Source organism: Manihot esculenta, chromosome 13 (assembly GCF_001659605.2).
Source record: "Manihot esculenta cultivar AM560-2 chromosome 13, M.esculenta_v8, whole genome shotgun sequence".
In the NCBI taxonomy this organism is placed as follows: domain Eukaryota; kingdom Viridiplantae; phylum Streptophyta; class Magnoliopsida; order Malpighiales; family Euphorbiaceae; genus Manihot; species Manihot esculenta.
The window spans coordinates 14,367,394-14,386,064 of NC_035173.2; the positions used below are offsets into that span (position 1 = coordinate 14,367,394).

General features: G+C 34.6%; 1 protein-coding gene across 2 annotated transcripts in view; it reads right to left on the minus strand.

Annotated features, from left to right (window-relative positions):
- LOC110629464 (transcriptional corepressor SEUSS) overlaps nucleotides 1-18,671 on the minus strand; it is a 31,317-nt gene that overhangs the window by 2,326 nt on the left and 10,320 nt on the right. Inside the window, exons 5-8 of one of the 2 annotated variants that reach the window (XM_043949898.1) lie at nucleotides 16,396-16,610; nucleotides 16,221-16,289; nucleotides 7,227-7,315; nucleotides 6,528-6,621 (exon numbers count right to left, since the gene is read on the minus strand). In XM_043949898.1, the coding sequence (XP_043805833.1) occupies nucleotides 6,528-6,621; nucleotides 7,227-7,315; nucleotides 16,221-16,289; nucleotides 16,396-16,610 (467 nt within the window). Of the gene's footprint in view, nucleotides 1-6,527; nucleotides 6,622-7,226; nucleotides 7,325-16,220; nucleotides 16,290-16,395; nucleotides 16,611-18,671 lie in introns of both variants that reach the window. The other variant, XM_021776446.2, reaches the window with a different exon arrangement.

The window sequence follows — 18,671 nt, forward strand, 5'->3', positions numbered from 1 at the left end:
GGAACCAAATTTCAGTTTTTAGTTTTGGTTCAATTCTAAGCAATTTCAGTATGTTTCAATTCAATTCCGGTTCTTGTTTCAGTTCTATTATAACTTTATTTTTAGTTTAATATTTTAGCTTAAATCTTAGTTATTCCACTTAGAACTTTAAAATAGAAAATAATTTTAAAATTTTAACATTGAAACAATAACAAAAATAATAATACTAACATTTAAACAATAATAATATTAATATTAAAAATATATTTTATATAATTCTCAAAAAAAATGTTATATGATTTTATATATAGTTATTGTTGAGATTCTTTTTATAAATAGCCTAGATTTGTATTGAGAATTAGGAATATGATTATGTGATATGATTGGGATATGATTAGACTATAATTAAGGAATTAATTTATTTTCTTACCTAGTATGTACTCTTGTAAGTCCCAATTGGCTTGAGGGGAATAATTGAGTATCCGTCTGCTAAGTTCAGCCTATTGAAGAGCCTTGCCACGCTGACTGGTTTCGCCCTGCCTTAGGCTCATCAAGAGAGCGGCTCCAGCCCCCGACCAATGTATGTAGAAATGATAATCCCACACACAAAGGCCCTTCCAAGCAACTCCCCGCCCAATCTTCACAGCAACATCTTCCGCAGCATGGTGTTGTACATCCCTAGAATTTATGGACGTGGCAACTCTCCTCCACTCAAACCATGCTCGCCCTCGAGCATGTCTGCAATTAAGCGCTTTGATCCCAGCATTGTTTCTCCAAAGTGACGCTCCTCCACTCGAGCTACGAGCGCAATGAGCCAAAGGGAACGTCCCAGTCCCGTCGGAACGCAGGCTTCATTTGCCTTGCACTACCCGTTGAGGTGGTCCTTACTACCTGCTACTTAATCAACTGTATGCCTTCCTCTATTTTGTAGCATCAGAGCCCTCATTCGGTTCTCTTTCCTAACCAGACCTCCAATCAGTTGTCTCTGCGAGTTTTTAGATGTATATGTTTTGTTCATGATCATACTCCTAATAAAGACAAACTCCAATCCAAATCAGTTAAATGTGTCTTTCTCGCTTCAAAAAGGTTACAAATGCTATGATCCCACTACTAACAGATATTTCGTCTCTGCAGATGTCACCCTTTTTGAAACCTCCCCTTACTTTTCTTCTACTCCAACGCACAAAACCTTTGTTCTTAGAGCTTTGCCTATACCTGCAACTCTTATGTCTCATTGGCCTCCCACTCCTACACCACCTCTTCAGGTCTACACACGTCGACTTCACCTATTTGCTACTAGCCACGATACTTCTCTCCCTGATGCAGGTACTTCTAATGACTCACCTCCAATTCCATCAATCACCTACTTTGGTCATGCCTCCAGTAGCAACAGTTACTCCTCTTGCTCTCCAAAAAGGTATTCGCTCTTCTCAAAATTCTCATCCCATTTATAATTTTGTGAGTCACCATCGTTTGTCTCCTTCCATTATACTTTTGTTTCCACCATATCTGCTGTTTCTATACCCAAGACAGTTAGAGAAATATTGGATCATCCTGGTTGGTGTAATGCAATGGTTGAGAAGATGACTGCTCTTCATAATAATGGAACTTGAAAACTGGTCTCTTTACCACCTAGCAAATCTACTGTTGGTTGTCGATGGGTTTACATAGTTAAGGTGGGACCTGATGGCAAAATTGATCGCCTTAAAGCTCACCTTGTAGCTAAAGGTTACATAGATTTTTGGGCTTGATTACAGTGATACTTTCTCTTCAGTAGCCAAAATAGCTTCTGTTCGCCTCCTTGTCTCATTGGTTGCAATTAATCACTGGACCCTTTATCAACTGGACATTAAAAATGCCTTTCTTCCTGGTGAGCTCGCCGAAGAAGTCTATATAGAGTAACCTACAGGGTTTATTGCTCAGGGAGAGTCAGGCTTAGTATGTCATTTTCGACGCTCCTTGTATGGTTTAAAACAGTCTCCAAAAATGTCTCGAAGTAATTCTCATCATTCCGTATTTTTCCGTCATAATGGCAATAGATGCATTTACTTGGTCTATATTGATGATATTGTTATTACAGGAAATGATCATGATGAAATTTCTCAGCTTAAGCAACATTTGTTCAGTCATTTCCAAACTAAAGACCTGGGAAAATTGAAGTACTTCTTGGGGATTGAAGTGGCACAGTCTAAGACAGGTATTGCAATTTCCAAATGAAAATATGCTTTGAACATATTGGAAGAAACATGTATGTTAGACTGTAGACATGTGGACACTCCCATGGGTCCAAATGTCAAACTGGTTCCTGAATAGGAGGAGCCACTTAAAGGTCCTGCTAGATACATAAGATTAGTTAGCAAGCTCAATTATCTCACTATCACTCGACCAGATATTTCCATTGCTGTAAGTGTGGTTAGTCAATTTTTCCAAACCCTATACAGTAGTCACTGGAATGCAGTCATTTCTTAGATATATCAAAGGAGCTTCAGGACAAGGACTGCTCTATGAGGATAAGGGTCACTCACAAATTGTTGGCTATTTTGATGCAAATTGGGTAGGTTCCCCTTCAAATAGACGATCTACTTCAGGATATTGTATTATGATTGGAGGGAATCTTATATCCTAGAAAAGTAAAAAACAGGGTGTGGTTGCAAGATCAAGTGCAGAAGCAGAATATCGAGCTATGACTTTAGCAACATGCGAACTCATTTGGCTGAAGGAACTCCTTCAGGAATTGAAATACAGTGATACTGGCCAAATGAAACTGATATGTGATAATCAAGCTGCCCTCCATATTGCATCAAATCCAATTTTTCATGAGGATGAAACATATAGAGGTGTATTGCCATTTTATTAAATAAAAGATTGAGTCGGGATGCATTTCTACTAGCTTTGTCAACTCAAATGATCAACTAGCTAATGTTTTCACAAAATCTCTTCGAGGTTCATGAATCGAGTATATTTGTAATAAGTTTAGAGCATATGACATACGCTCCGGCTTGAAAGGGAGTGTTGAGATTCTTTCTGTAAATAACCTAGATTTGCAGTGATAATTAGGGATATGATTATGTGATTGGGATATGATTAGACTATAATTAGAGAGTTAATTTATTTTCTTACTTAGTATGTACTCTTGTAAGTAGTATATATACCCCGATTGTTTTGAGGGGAATAATCAAGTATTTTCTCTAAAAGCTTCTGCTTTCATCTTCTTCTTTTCATCATCGGTTTCAGTTATTAATTATATAAGTTTTATTTAAAAGATACATGCGTAATTAATATCTAAAAGTATATTATATAACTAACATATGATTTACACATAATTAAAAAACCATAAAGTAATTTAATATATTTATGAAAAAAAATAACAAATATATATATGTATGAGTATGTATATATATATAATTGATTTTATTAATTTATATTCTATTAGTAATTAATAGAGATAGTATCTATAAAGTCTATTTAAATAGAATGAATTATTAAGCAACTAATTAAATTAGTTAAATTATATAATAGTTTGCAATCTTTAATAACTATAATATATGGTTATTTTACATTAGTAATAACTATTCAATAGTTAATAGAGAAAGAATTCATATTTAAATTATATGAATAATTTAATTTATGAAAATAGATAGATAATATTAGATAAATAATTAGAGAGAGTATATACATATATATACATATACACACGCATTGAGCAAAACTTTTATAAAGTTGAGTTTCGAATAGTTTAACTTGTTTATACCCCTACTTATTTCAAAATTTCTACTATAATTAATATAACACTTTATAAAATTAGGATTTGAATTTTTTAAATAGAATCACATAATTTTGATAAAAAAAATATAATCTTAATTTCAAATATCTTATTTCATGTAAATATATAAAATTTTATTGAAACTATATAATATATAAAACATATTATTGAAATTATATATTGGAACCATAATATAACTAAATCATTCAAAGACATATATATATATATATATATATATATATATAATTAGTTCTTTAGTACGGTTACAGTTTTTAATAAAGAACCAAAATCAAATAGTTAAGTAAGTTTGATTTAATACGATTCAGTTTCTGCAATTTCAGTACTAATATAGTTTGGTATGTTTCTTCGATTCGGTTCAGGACCTTAAGGAACTGTGCACAGCCCCACTCATATGGCACTGCAATTTCACATATATTTAAAAATATGAAAGTAGCCTATATTATAATGCCAAACGCATGCTTTGTAGCCATCAATTCAGGTCAATTCAAGACCATGTACCCATACAGGTAACTAAAACTGAATAATCCCAAGAATCCTAGTAATGAATGTTAATTGGTAACAACACATCAAGCAGATGAACTCAGATAATACAATTGATCTTATTGCCAAAAGCAGCAGAATCCATTCTTTGCAAAATCCATTCATAATAAACATGGTATGATCAGTATTGCTCTGTTGATAGCAAAAAAAAATCATGGCTCTGCTAAATATGTCAAACTATGCTCTAGGTGATTGTTTTAGGCCATACAAGGCCTTCTTCAGTGTGCACGCCTTTTCTTGTATTTTTTAATTAGCAAATCCTAAAGGATTCTACATATACACCTCATCTTTTAAGTTTTCGTGGAGAAATGCATTTATCACATCAAACGGTTGTAAGTCTCAATCCAGATTAGTAGCACAAGATAACAATACTATGATTGAGCTCATTTTAGCAACAGGAGCAAATGTCTCCTGATAATCCATTCCATAAATTTGAGTGAATTTGTCATCTTTATTTCTGCTTCCTTTTCTCTCTATTTCTATTTTCATCTAATCTCTTCTAGTTCTTAACAATTTGGTATCAAAGCCTACTTGCCAAGGCTGAAAGTTGGTGTTTCAACTCCAAATCTATGTTACGGCAAGAAATACGATTTATTTTTCGCGATGACTTGATCCATAGTAGTAAATCAGGAGTCTAGGTTGGTGGAAGTGGAGCAAATCCGACTGTTGCTGGAGAGCGTAGTATCAACAAACGAAACAAAAGCATTATCAAAAGCCTTTACCCTTACATTACTCTCACTAGTCACATTCTCCATTTCAAAGAGAAAAAAAAAACACTTTTTTGTCCAAAAAAGGGAAAAAAAAAAATTATTGTTCATGGAGTAAAAGCTAATGTTCACCGGCAAAAAAGTATGGGTTTGGGCTGCTCAGAGGTGTGACATAATGGGGAGATTGCCGAAAAGGAGCACTGTCGGAAAAGAGTGTTGGAGAGTGACCCATGTGCCGGCGCGTGGAGAAGCGCTCCGGAAACAGCCTACCCAAACTGACCCAAATAACTTTTGGACCACTTTCCGCTTGGCCCAAAATGGTTAACCCAAATTATTTAGTAGTTTCGTACTAGCTATTATATACAATATGGAATTTCTGTAATCCGCCGATGTGGGACGAGAGGCAGGTGAATCTCATACTCTCCCCTGCCAAATTTGTGATGTTCTTGTCGTAACTGAATCGGATACAATTGCTAAGTCAGGATCGGACCCTCGAGTATTGCGGTTCGCTAGTGCCTCGGGCGGCTCCACCTCGTCGGTATTGTAGTTCGCTAGTGCCTCGAGCGACTCCACCTCATCTCACATGGGTAGCCCTTTCCTCTACCCTTTCCTCGCAGATCCACTAGCTCTGCACAATTTTTCTGACCCAAGATGGCTCTGATACCAATTGAAACAGTCCGGCCTAAACTGACCCAAATAACTTTTGGACTACTTTCCGCTTGGCTCAAAATGGTTAACCCAAGTTATTTAGTAGTTTCGTGCTAGCTATTATATAAAATTCGGAATTTCCGTAATCCACCGATGTCGGATGGGAAGCAGGTGAATCTCATAACGCCAAATCCAGTGGTGGCACGTGAGCTCACGTGCGTGGCCGAAATAATGCTGCGTAGCTGGGAAATGCTAGTAAACCAATGGGTCTTTGCATGGTATGGGTGATGTTGGTCAACTCCCTCTCTAGTATCACCTAGAAATTTAACCTATAAACACCCCAACTTTGTGAGCAATATCAGGAATACTTATACCAAATAATATTGGCAAATCTTTAATACCATGAAAAATTTGAGAGTTCTATTGCTGTAGAAAGTTATCTTTATAAGCTATGTGCACTCTAATTTATACATAAAGAATCAAAGCTAATAAGGAAATTACAAGAAATAAAATCTCTACAATTATGCCCTATAATTTAGCCTAAAAATATGGCATGAGATCAGCCCTTAATCTTTGCAATTATGTCTTTAAGGTCTCCTCATTAGTCAACATTATAGCTCCAACAAAAAATGCATTGGAACAACATTTAGATAGTAAACAGAATTTCACATCAATATTAATCAACAGATGGTATTCCAGGAGAAACTTAATCCGAATATTACCACACTACATATTAGATAGTGCACAAACAACCAATTTACATTTTACAGTGCAAACCACAGAAATCTTATGCCTAGTAGAGGAGCCATATCCAAGTCCAAGAATTAAGGATAGACAATAGGAAAATACAAAGACGCAGCAGATAGTACCTGAAGACACCGCACATATCTCTTTGAATATCCCAAATCATTAACTAAGGGTACCTCCAAAGCTTTAGCTAATTGACGAGCAGATGCAAGAAACCTGTCAAAATACTTAGTAAGTAGAGGGAGAAAAGCCATGCAACACAGGTTAAACATTCTCCCACCATGGCCCCACCCTGAACCCCATTAATTAAAAAGAAAAAAAAAACCAATGATGCAAAGCCATATCATAATAGAACCTATCTAATAAATTGTAAAATCAAATGAAATATTGGGACGGACACAAGGATATTATTTATTTCTATAATAAGTATAAGAGCTTAGATATTTATCACAAGTTCTATAAATAAAAAAAGTACAACCAAATGTAGTGTGGGCAAAATAAGACTTTCAAATGTTAATTATACTACCACAACATCCTTCATTCTTTTTGCTATAAGGCTTAGTAATTGTATCGTGATTCATCATTTAACTTTTAATCCCAATTACTAACAATTGAAAGATCTCACATACAATGATATTGCAAGAGTCTAACACTCAAAACTATTTTATTGGATGAAATGTGTCATTTTACACTACGAAAGATAACCAAAGGCACAGAAACAAAGGAAAAATTATAGCATTCAGATAAACAAAATGGAAAATAATAGAACTACTGTTAATTTATATTATTCATCAAGAGAATTTCAAGGGATAAGAACTCACAAGTTACAGTTGCTTTCTAAATCACGTTTTGATGAGCTGGATGATGAGTTTCGAGCAGAAGCCTGGTATTTTTGTGCTGCAGCTCCAAGCTGACTTACCTGGATAAACTTGATAAGTCTCCAGAATTCAACTAAAAAAAAATCCCTTCAAATACCACCTTAGCAACACCAGTAGGCAAGAAAGAATCAAATCTGTATCTTCCTAAACAAAAATATATGAAAAGTAGAAGTCTTGAGAAGAGATTATAATAGGTACGAAATGTAACCAAAATAGTTTTGATTTTTGATGATAGGAAAAGCATGAGCTAAGGGAAACATTAGAAAAGTGTGGAAGCATCTTTATCTTAATGATCATGAAGGGAAACTTTATCCACATCTTTGAAGAGACAAATGGTATTTTGATATATCGACCATGACAATATGTTAACACTATGTTTGATTCAATTTTAATCCTTAAAATTTTGTGGAATGCAATTAAATTCCATGTTTGTGTTTGTTGACCATCATAGAAGGTTTCTAACTAGGAGGATTCAAATCTTTGGGATCCTAATTAGGCTTGATTATAAGATTTCATTGTAGGGATTTTATTTTTATCGTAAATATTCCTAATTTAGGTTATTTTTTTATATATAAATACTCAAACCTTGTAAAGATCAATTCAACTGGAATAGAATAAAAAATTCCTCCCAAAAATTCTTCATAGTATCATAGTTTTGCCACCTTAATTGGCATAAATTTCAAACCTGTCACAATTGAATTCCATGTTAGTATTTGTTTTGAATAAAAACTAGAATTTAATTCTAGGAATTGAATTCCATGAGGTTATAACTAAAACCAATTCTATCAAGTTTTAATGGAATTTGAAATGAATTCCACAAAACTTAAACAATAAATTTTTATGGACTAAAATGCCATGCCAAAACTTTTTCTCCCAATTATCAGTTATTATACTAATTAATAAAATAAATAACTAAAAATTAATAAATAATTAAAAAATATTAATGATTAAAAAAATAATTATGTTGACTTATTTGCTGATTTCTAGTGATATGATTTGATTACAAATTCTAGATATAAATTATAATCTTTAATTATCTTTGCAATTATTTGATTACTTGCTTCCTGTTTAGTCATAATTTCTTATGTATAAATAGTTATGTAAATCACTTGTAAAGATTAAGAGTGAAATACAAAAATACTCTAAAACTCTCCAAAATTCTTTATGGTATCAGAGCTTTTTCCTGATTTTAGGTCTTAAATTCAATTTTTCATCTTTAAGATTTCTAAAACCTCAGATCTACCTTTTTAGCACTACCTTATCTAGAGGCCTTTTTGTCTCACCGTCGCCACCAGTAGGGTCGCCGGACCATTGTCGGCCGGCCATCTAACTCCTACACTGAAAATTCACGCGCGTGAGGCTCACGCACTTTTCCTTCCGGACGCATGAGGTTTTGCCCAACGCTGCTACGCTGCGCAGTCCACTCTGGCGCCGACCTCTTTCCGGCCATCCCATGCCGCTACCTGGTCACTTGGTGATTTGGTTGGCCTCTCTTGTGTATTTGTACCTCCTATTCTTTCATGATTCATTTGATTTTATTATGTCAGAAGGTAAAAATGTCTCGGTTCCTAACTCTGATAACTCTTCCTTGCAAATTAGTCCCATAAAACTTGATAGAACCAATTATCTTGCTTGGTCAAGGTCATATTTGTTGTTTATCAAGACTAGGACTACAGGGCTATGTCACTGGTAATAAGAAGCAACCGGATGAGAGTGATTTAGATTTTCCTCGGTGGGACTTGGATAATTGTCTTGTTATGACATAGTTACTTAACTCTATGCAATCACATATCTCTAAGTCCTATTTGTTACTTGATATTGCTGCAAAAATATGGAAACTTTTCTCCTTGACTTATTTCAAGATTGGGAATGATGCCCAAATTTATGATATTCGAAATAAAATTCATAGTACTAAGCAAAGATAAATGACTATCTCCCAATTTTATTCTGAGCTATGTGGCTTATGGTAGGAGCTTGATTACTGTCAGCACTTACAGACATACTGTACTGGAGATACAGCCAAATTTCGGAAAATAATTGAAAAGGAGTAGGTCTATGATTTTCTTGCAAGTTGAATAATGAATATGATCCAATTCAAGTCCAAGTGTTAGGAAAAAACCCTTTTTTCTTCACTAGAAGAGGTCCATGCCCATGTTCAACAAGAGAAAAGTCCTTGACATGCTATGTTCTATATTGTACCAGTTGAATAGGCTGGGTTAGCTATTAGTTTGAGCATACCGCAGCCTCCTAATTCTGAAAAAGATCACCTGTATTGCGACTATTGTGAAAAATCGAGACATACCAAAGAGACTTGTTGGAAGTTACATTGTCGCACCACTAGAGGCCATGGGGGAAACGAGATACCTCTAGAGCTCAAGCTAATTTATCAGAAACTATGGAGGAGCCCTTTAAGAAAGACAACAGCTTCTGAATTCCTTTCCCCTAATGAAATTCAGAGTCTCAAGCGTCTCTTATCTCATATTGACACCTCTTCCTCCTCTAATGCCACATTTAATTTTGTGGAGTCAGGTAATGCTTCTTCTCTTGATACTATTCTATGGATTATTGATTCTGGTACAAGTAGACACATAACAAGCTCTTCTAAAGGATTTTTCAATTATTTTCCTTTTCTAACCAAAGACGATGTCAAAATTGCTAATGACCTTTTTACTCTCATATCCGGAACAAGTTTTGTTATTTATACACTCAATATTAAATTATCATTTGTCCTTCATGTTCCCCATTTTTCTCTCAACCTTTTATTTGTCAGTGCTATCACCGATACTCTTAAATGTAAAATTGAATTCTTTCCTTCTTTTCTAATCATTGTGTTTTTCAGTATCTTCTCACAAATAACAAGATTGGCAATGGTAGACTACATTATGGCTTATACATGTTAGAAAGTGATTCTTCAATATCTCAAGCCTATTTTAGAGAAAATAAGAATGTAAATCAGAAAATAATACAGTGGCATAGGCGGTTAGGACATCCATCACCATTTGTCTCAGAAAAACTTTATCCTAGTTGTTTACTAGAACTCAGTTTAGTTCTTTATTTTGTGATGTTTGTGAGTATGCTAAGCACACTAAAACCTCCTATCCTTTAAGTCATAATAAAAATCAAATTTCTTTTATGACGGTTGACTTATTTGCTGATTCTAATGATATGATTTGACTTGATTATGGATTTTAGACATAAATTAGGATCCTTAATTATCTTTGTAATTATTCTTTGGTTATTTGCTTCCTGTTTAGTTGTAATTCTTTGTATATAAATAATAATGTAAATCACTTATAAAGATCAAGAGTAAAATATAAAAATATTTTAAAATTCTCTAAAATTCTTCATGATATCAGAGCCTTTTCCTTATTTTAAGATTTAAATTCAATTTTTTCCTCTTTATAGTTTCAAAACCCTAGATCTACCTTTTTGGTATTACGCTATTTAGAGACTTTTTCACCTCTCATCACTGGCAATAGGAGGATCGCCAGCTAGACCGCCTGCTCCGACGCCGGAAAGTCACGCGCATGAGGCTCACGTGCCCTCCCTTCCCAGCGGGTGAGACAGCGTTCGATGCTGCTTCACCGCTCCGATCACTCCAGCGCTGATTCCAACCCTCTTTCCTACCTTCCCGTGCCACTACCTAGTCTTTTGATGATTCGGTTGGGCTCTCTTGTCTGTACAACCTTGGGTACCTCCTATTCTTTTACGGTTTATTTGTTTTTACCATGGCACAAGGTAAAAAGGTCTCGATTCTTAATTCTGATAATCCTTCCTTGCAAATTAGTCCCATAAAACTTGATGGAACCAATTATCTTGCTTGGTCAAGATTTTGTTTGTTGTTTATCAAGGCTAGAGGACTGCAGAGTTATGTCACTGGTAATAAGAAGCAACTGGATGAGAGTGATCTGGTTTTTTCTCAATGGGACTCAGATAATTGTGTTGTTATGACATAGTTACTTAACTCTATGCACTCATATCTCTAAGTCCTATTTGTTAATTGATACTGCTGCAAAGATATGAAAAACTTTGTCCTTAACTTATTCCAAGATTGGGAATGATGCCCAAATTTATGATATTAGGAATATGATCCATAGTACTAAGCAAGGAGAAATGACTATCTCCCAATTTTATTCTCAGTTATGTGACTTATGGCAGGAGCATGATTACTATCAGGACTTCCAAGCAGATTGTACGAGAAATGCAGTCAAATTCCAAAAAGTGATTGAAAAGAAACAGTTCTATGATTTTCTTGCAGGGTTGAATAACAAATACATCTAATTCAGGTCCAAGTGTTGGGAAAAAAAATCCTTTTCTCTCTCTAGAAGAGGACCACCCTTCTTATTGTATATGTTAAGGCTATAGTGGTGTCAGATGATGACAAAGAGAAATGACTCAACTAAAAAGGTTGTTGGCTCAAGAATTTAAAATCAAAGATTTAGAAAAGCTTCAATATTTCCAAGGTATTGAGGTGGCTAGATCAAAAAAAGAAAATTTTATCTCCCAAAAAAAGTACATTCTGAATCTTTTGGAAGAAACTGATATGTTGTGGTGTAAATCAGCAAAATCTCTCATTGAAAGTAATCACAAGATGCAAGCAGAAACTGATGAGACCGTGTATATTAGAAGATGCCAGAGAGTGATAGGGAGGTTGATTTATCTCTCACACACTTGACCGAATATAACCTATATTGTTAGCTTAGTCAGCCAATTCATACATGACCCTTGCAAGACTCATATGCAAGTTATCTTTCGCATCTTGAGATACCTTAAATCTGTGCTAGGGAGAGGGCTTCGTTACTCGAAACAATAGTCAGTTCAACATGACCGAACGAAGAACATAGAGATTGATCGGCACTTCATTAAAGAAAAATTAACAAACGGTGTCTTAAGCTTAGTTCATGTGACTTCTACTAGGCAACTTGTGGATGTGTTCACTAAAGGGCTTAACAATAGAATTTACCATAATCTAATTTACAAGTTGGGTATGTGCAACATCTATACACCAACTTGGAGAGGAGTGTTGACTTATTTGCTGATTATAGTGATATGAGTTGATTTGATTATGGATTCTAGGCATAAATCAGGATTCTTAATCATTCTTTGATTATTTGCTTCTTATTTAGTTGTCATTGTTTTTTGTATAAATAGTTATGTAAATCACTTGTAAAAATTAAGAGTGAAATACAAGAACACTCTAAAATTCTCCAAAAGTCTTCGGTTACTATTCATTCTAATATTTGGGGGCCTACTCAAACTGTCTCCCTATGGTAATCAATTGTTTGTCACTTTTATTGATTATTGTATTCTAATGACTTGAGTATATTTGATTAAAGCTAAAAGTGATATATTTTCTAGTTTTCAATCTTTTCACAATATAATTTGTACTCAAACTCAATTTGATACTTAGGTGAAAATTTTGAGAACTAACAATGGAAGAAAATATATGGATAGCAGGTTTTCTGCTTGTTTGGAGTCTAATGGGCTAGTATACCAGACAAGTTGTCCTTATACTAGTGTGCAAAATGGCATTGCTGAAAGGAAAAACAGACATCTACTGGAAGTAGCTCGATCTCTTATGTTCACCAAGAACCTATCCAAAGCATATTGGGGAGATGCGGTCCTTGTACCTGCTTATCTTACCAATCGAATGCCCCTCAAGGCTCTTAACTTTACGAGTCCTTTAAAGGTTCTACAAGGAAGGAATTCATACATTATTCCACCAAAAGTATATGGGTGTTATCACTCTCCATCTAGAAAATATTTTGCCAATATGGATGTTACCTTCAGAGAAACTGAACCCTACTTCAGTACCACCCACTCACCTCTTCAGGAGGAGAATAATGAGTAAAAAGTGTTGATCCCGAATTCTGTGATTCTGAATGATATGGTTTAAAGGGAGAGTTCTAGTAGATAGGGGGAGACATCTAATTAGGGAGAGAATTGAACGTTTGGACAAGCCAGATTTAAGGAGGTATTCGAGGAGAGACAAGGCAGAAGAAGCATTATGCAGCCTACTCAAAGTCAAGAATCTTTTTCTAGTGAGTTACCCTCAACTCTTGAATGTTTCAATGATTTAGATAAACTTATTGCACAAGGAAAAGGTGTCAAATCTTGCACCAAACAACCTATTTTTAGCTTTGTTTCTTATGAATCCTTCTCTCCTTCCAATAAAGCCTTTACCTTGTCTATTTCCTCTATGTCTATTCCACAGAATTGGAAGAAAGCTCTCGCAGATCTTAAATGGAAGGGACCAATGATTGAAGAGATGAAAGTATCGGCAAAAAATAAGACATGAGAGCTTGTCTCTCTCCCATCTAGGAAGAAACTTATTAGCTATAAGTTGGTATTCACAGTGAAACACAAAACTGATGGCACAATTGAACGGTTTAAGGCCAGATTGGTTGTTAAAAGTCTCACCCAAACCTATAGAGTGGATTATCAAGAGACATTTGTCTCAGTTGCAAAAATGAGCTCAATCAAAGTCTTGTTATCTTGTACAGCTAATTTCAACTGGGACTTACAGCAGTTTGATATAAAGAATGCATTCCTCCATGGAGATTTAGAGGAAGAGGTGTTCATGGAGATCCCTCCTAGATTTACTGATAAGAAGACATAAAGAAAGGTGTGCAAATTAAAAAAGGCTTTGCATGGACTAAAATAATCCCCCAAAGCTTGGTTTGATAGGTTTAGCAGAGCCAAGATGTCCTTTGGTTACCAACAGAGTAATGCTGATCACACTCTGTTTATTAAATATCACAAGAGTAAGATTACCCATCTTATTGTATATGTTGATGATATAGTGGTGACATGACAAAGAGGAATGCCTCAACTAAAGAGGTTGTTGGCTCGAGAATTTGAAATCAAATATTAGAAAATTTTCAATATTTTCTTGAGTATTGAGGTGGCCAAATCAGAAAAAGAGATTTTTATCTCCCAAAGAAAGTACATTCTGAATATTTGGGAATAAACTAGTATGTTGGGGTGTAAACTAGCAGAATTTTCCATTAAAAGTAATCACAAGATGTAACCAAAAACTGGTGAGTCCGTAGATATTGGAAAATACCAGAGATTGATTGGGAGGTTGATTTATCTCTCACACACTCGACCGGATATAGCCTATGTTGTTAGCTTAGTCAGCCAATTTATGCATGATACTCGCGAGACTCATATGAAGGCTGTTTTTCGCATCTTCAGATACCTGAAGTCTGCGCCAAGAAAAGGGCTTCTTTACTCAAAATATAGCCACCTCAGAGTTGAATCTTTTACAAATGCAGATTGGGCAGGATCTCTTGATGACAGAAGATCTGGCTACTGCACAGTTGTGAGAGGGAACTTTGTCACATGAAGGAGCAAAAAACAAAGTGCTGTTGCTCAGTGAAGTGCCGAAGAAAAATACAAAGCAATGGCCCAAGGCGTGTGTGAATTTTTATGGTTGTAGAAGTTATTGCTGCTATTAGTATAGCATAAAATCCAGTTCAACATGACCGAACGAAGCATATTGAGATTGATCGACACTTCATTAAAGAAAAATTAACAGACAGTGTCTTGAACTTAGTTCATGTGACTTCTAGCGGACAACTTGCGGATGTGTTTACTGAAGAGCTCAATAATAGAACCTACCATAATCTGATTTGCAAGTTGGGCATGTGCAACATCTATATACCCACTTGAGGGAGAGTGTTGACTTATCTGCTGATTTCTTGTGATTATGATTTAATTTGATTATGGATTAGGATCTTTAACTATCTCTGTAATTATTTAATTATTTACTTTCTGTTTAGTTGTAATTCTTTGTGTATAAATAATCATATAAATCACTTGTAAAGATTAAGAGTGAAATACAATAATATTCTAAAATTCTCTAAAATTCTTCCGATGAAAAACTATTTTAATAAATAATTATGTTTTTTTATTTTTATATTATTTTATAAATATGAATAAAAGTTGATAGATGGTACTAAACAACCAACCACCTACCTTAAACTTTTATATTCTCTTAGATTGGTTAAATGGAATAGAAACTCTCTTGTATAAGAGGACATGCTAAAATCAAATTTTTGTTGAGTTTAAAAAAAACATATATGATGGAATCAAATCTCATGTTAATTTATTTTGATTTTATTAATAAATTGTTAGTGGGGTTTACATTTTTGTTAATTATTATTATTTATTAATTATTATAAATTTATTGTGAAAAAGATTATATATGTATATATATATATTATATATACATTAAGGAATTGAAAGCAAATGAATTCTAATTCTAAAACTAAACCAATAAGAAATTATATGATATTCAATTGAATTTTGCATTCTAAGTTATATCAAACTAAACAATAGAATTCATTTCAAATGAATTCTATCTAGAATTCAATTGAATTCCACATAATTCTAGTTCGGAGAATTGAACAAAATATTATGCAAGTGTTCTAAAGATGATCAACAAAGAAATCTTGGGACCGTAAACATTCTAGAGATGCTCAGCGAAGAAATCTTATTCAATCTAATATGATAAAGTGAAACCTCTAAGGAAGATGAACAAGCTACTAAACAGCCTACTTAGACAATCATTCCCAATGATCCCTTGGGCCTTCTCCTTCCTCAGTTTTTCTGCCAGAAGCATCCTTTGAGATATAAAGGTTAATTATTTCATTACTTGCCAATTTGTAAACAAGCAGCGCAACAAAATGTGTAGCCTAGTTTCTTATGCCAGTTCATATTCCCACTATTTCTGAAGGAAGATAGCTCTGACCCAATGTCATGCTACCTCCAAAATTCATAATTTCATCAGAAGAAAAGAATAATTCAACCACAGGTCTTGAGATTTCAGTAAAATTAAGATAGCTTAACTAGTCTACATTATAGGAGTAAAATCCCAACACAAGGAGAAAAGCATGAATATACTATCACAATAAAAGCATTTATATCAGTAACCTGAGGTATTATCAGCTTTCGTGGAATAAGCTCCTCATGGTGCCGTGCACAAAACTCCCAAGAGCAAATCTATCAAAGATGGATGCATTCAGAAAATAGCGTAAAATAATCATAATAATAATAATATATTGAGAAGTTCAAATCTCTCAAAAGGACCATTTATTCATTCTCCAACCTTCAGATCTGGGGAGAAAACAATACGAAGATGACCATCACGTACTACACGAAGATGCTGAAATACACTTTCTTGTATTGCTTTTGCATAGTCAAGTACAATTTGACCATTTGAGTTCTGATATTCATGAGGCATATCAACGTAAAGAAGCTCTTCCAGAGTACCACTGTCATATTTGATTTTGAACAGCCTCGGCAGAACCTCAACAGTTGTTTCTAGATGTACAGAAACAAGATTACAAGTGTGAAACTTACACATTTAAATCATATGCTAATTTCAGCAAAGAAGGAAAAGAAAGTAGTGATGTGTTTCTTCAAATTAAAGCTCATGATTAGTCATTCAAAAGGTTGCTGATTTTCAAATATGATATTGCAATAGGATAAATAATTGTTTTTTGCATGACAAGACCATCATTCAGACCAAAAAATACTGTCATGTGGATTCAATGATTAAAAACAATGAAATATCATCATTATTTTAACAGCAGATCAATTATCACAATGAGGGCAAGCCTTGGGGGAACACCACAACAGTTGGATTGCTACTTTTCAATTGTGGCTGAAAAACCATGATCCAAACAGTGGACATAGACGATCTGCAAAGAAGCATAGGGATGGTGTCACATATTATAGGAAGAGATATAAGAATAAAGATAAAGCTGTTATCAGTTAGTTGTATAGGGAGTTTCAGTTCTGCCAGCTGGTTTTGGAGGGAAGGATCTCAAGGTTGATAGAGTCTGTTACAATAAGATGACTCACGAGTAAAGGCATTCAAGAATCCAAATAATATCTCCTCTTTCTCTCTCCTAAATCTCTCATTCTCTCCTCTCTTCTTCCTAAATTCTATCTCTAATCTCAATCAATTCTTCTCTTTCTTCTTCTCTAATCTTCTTCTATAGAGTGCAATCTCCTATTAGGGATAAAACCCTAACAATTGTATCAGAGCAAGGTTTCGCGTGGGAACAAGAAGCAAACTAGTCTAGTGAGTTCCATTGATCAGTGATTGTAAGTCCAGAAAAGGTGAAGGTTGCAAAAATGGAAGAACAAGTGAGAATCCTTCGGGAACATTTCCAGAGGAACACATCAAAGGTTAAGGATAAGCTAAGTAACCTCGAAGCAGCCAACGAAAGGTCCTCTAGAGATATTTGGGTCATCTCATATCAGGGAAAGGAGAGCAACAAACCCCAAAAAGGGCCAGGCAATGGTGACTTGGCATCTGAAGCAAATAAGGAGTTTCCTAGGGCTAATGGGATACTACAGGAAATTTGTGAGGAATTATGGGGTTATTAGCAATCCTTTAACTAATCTGCTTAAGAAAGATTTTTTTTTTGTGGAATGACAAGGCTCAAGAGGCATTCTGTGAACTAAGAGAGTAATGGCAGCACCCTGTCCTAGCCATGCCAGATTTTTTGCTCATCCCTTCACTATAGAAATAGATGCTAGTGGGTGGGGAATAGGGGCAGTTCTGCAGCAAAAAGGACACCTAATCATGGTTTTAAAAAACAGTCATTACATTACATAACAGTATGGGTTTTGGGAGGGTCGTTACCCATTACCCTGTTATACAGCAGCCCCTTGAGCTGCGGCATAACGGCCGTTACAGTCGTTACGTAATAGTAATGGCAATGACCGTTATCGACCATGAAGTAATGGTAACGGCAACGGCCGTTACCCACCGAAAAGTAATGGTACGGCCGTTACCAATAATTGAAATTCTTTTATATCTCTCATCTTCTACCCCTATTCTCATTTTTATCAGTTTCCACACTTTTCAGTAGCTTCAAAGGCAATATTTTTTTAAGTTTTTCCTTCCATTTCTCTTTCAAATTTCAATCTTCACTACATATTCTCATATAAGTTTGATCCTCATAAACTAATGCATTTCCAAGCTTATTTCCTCTAAAAAGTTATTAAATTTTTTATACAGTAGCTATTTTTTTCCTAAATTTTTTGTGGATTAAAGTGTTAGTTTTGAGTTTAAATTGTATTTTAAGCTATTAGTTTACTCGATCTATAAAGATTATGTTGGTTTCTCTTATTTTAAACTAAATGCTCTTTAACTTTAGTTAAATAATCTATATTTGATGTATTTACATTTATTATGCATTTGTATACATTGTTCTAAATTAAATCTAATCAATATTATTTCATTTTATGAACTTTACAAATTTTTTTGAAAAATTTGCATAGCACCAAGCCATTACCATTACGTTCAGCCGTTACAAACCTGTTTCCATTACTCGCGACCGCGATATAAAACCATGCACCCAATAGCCT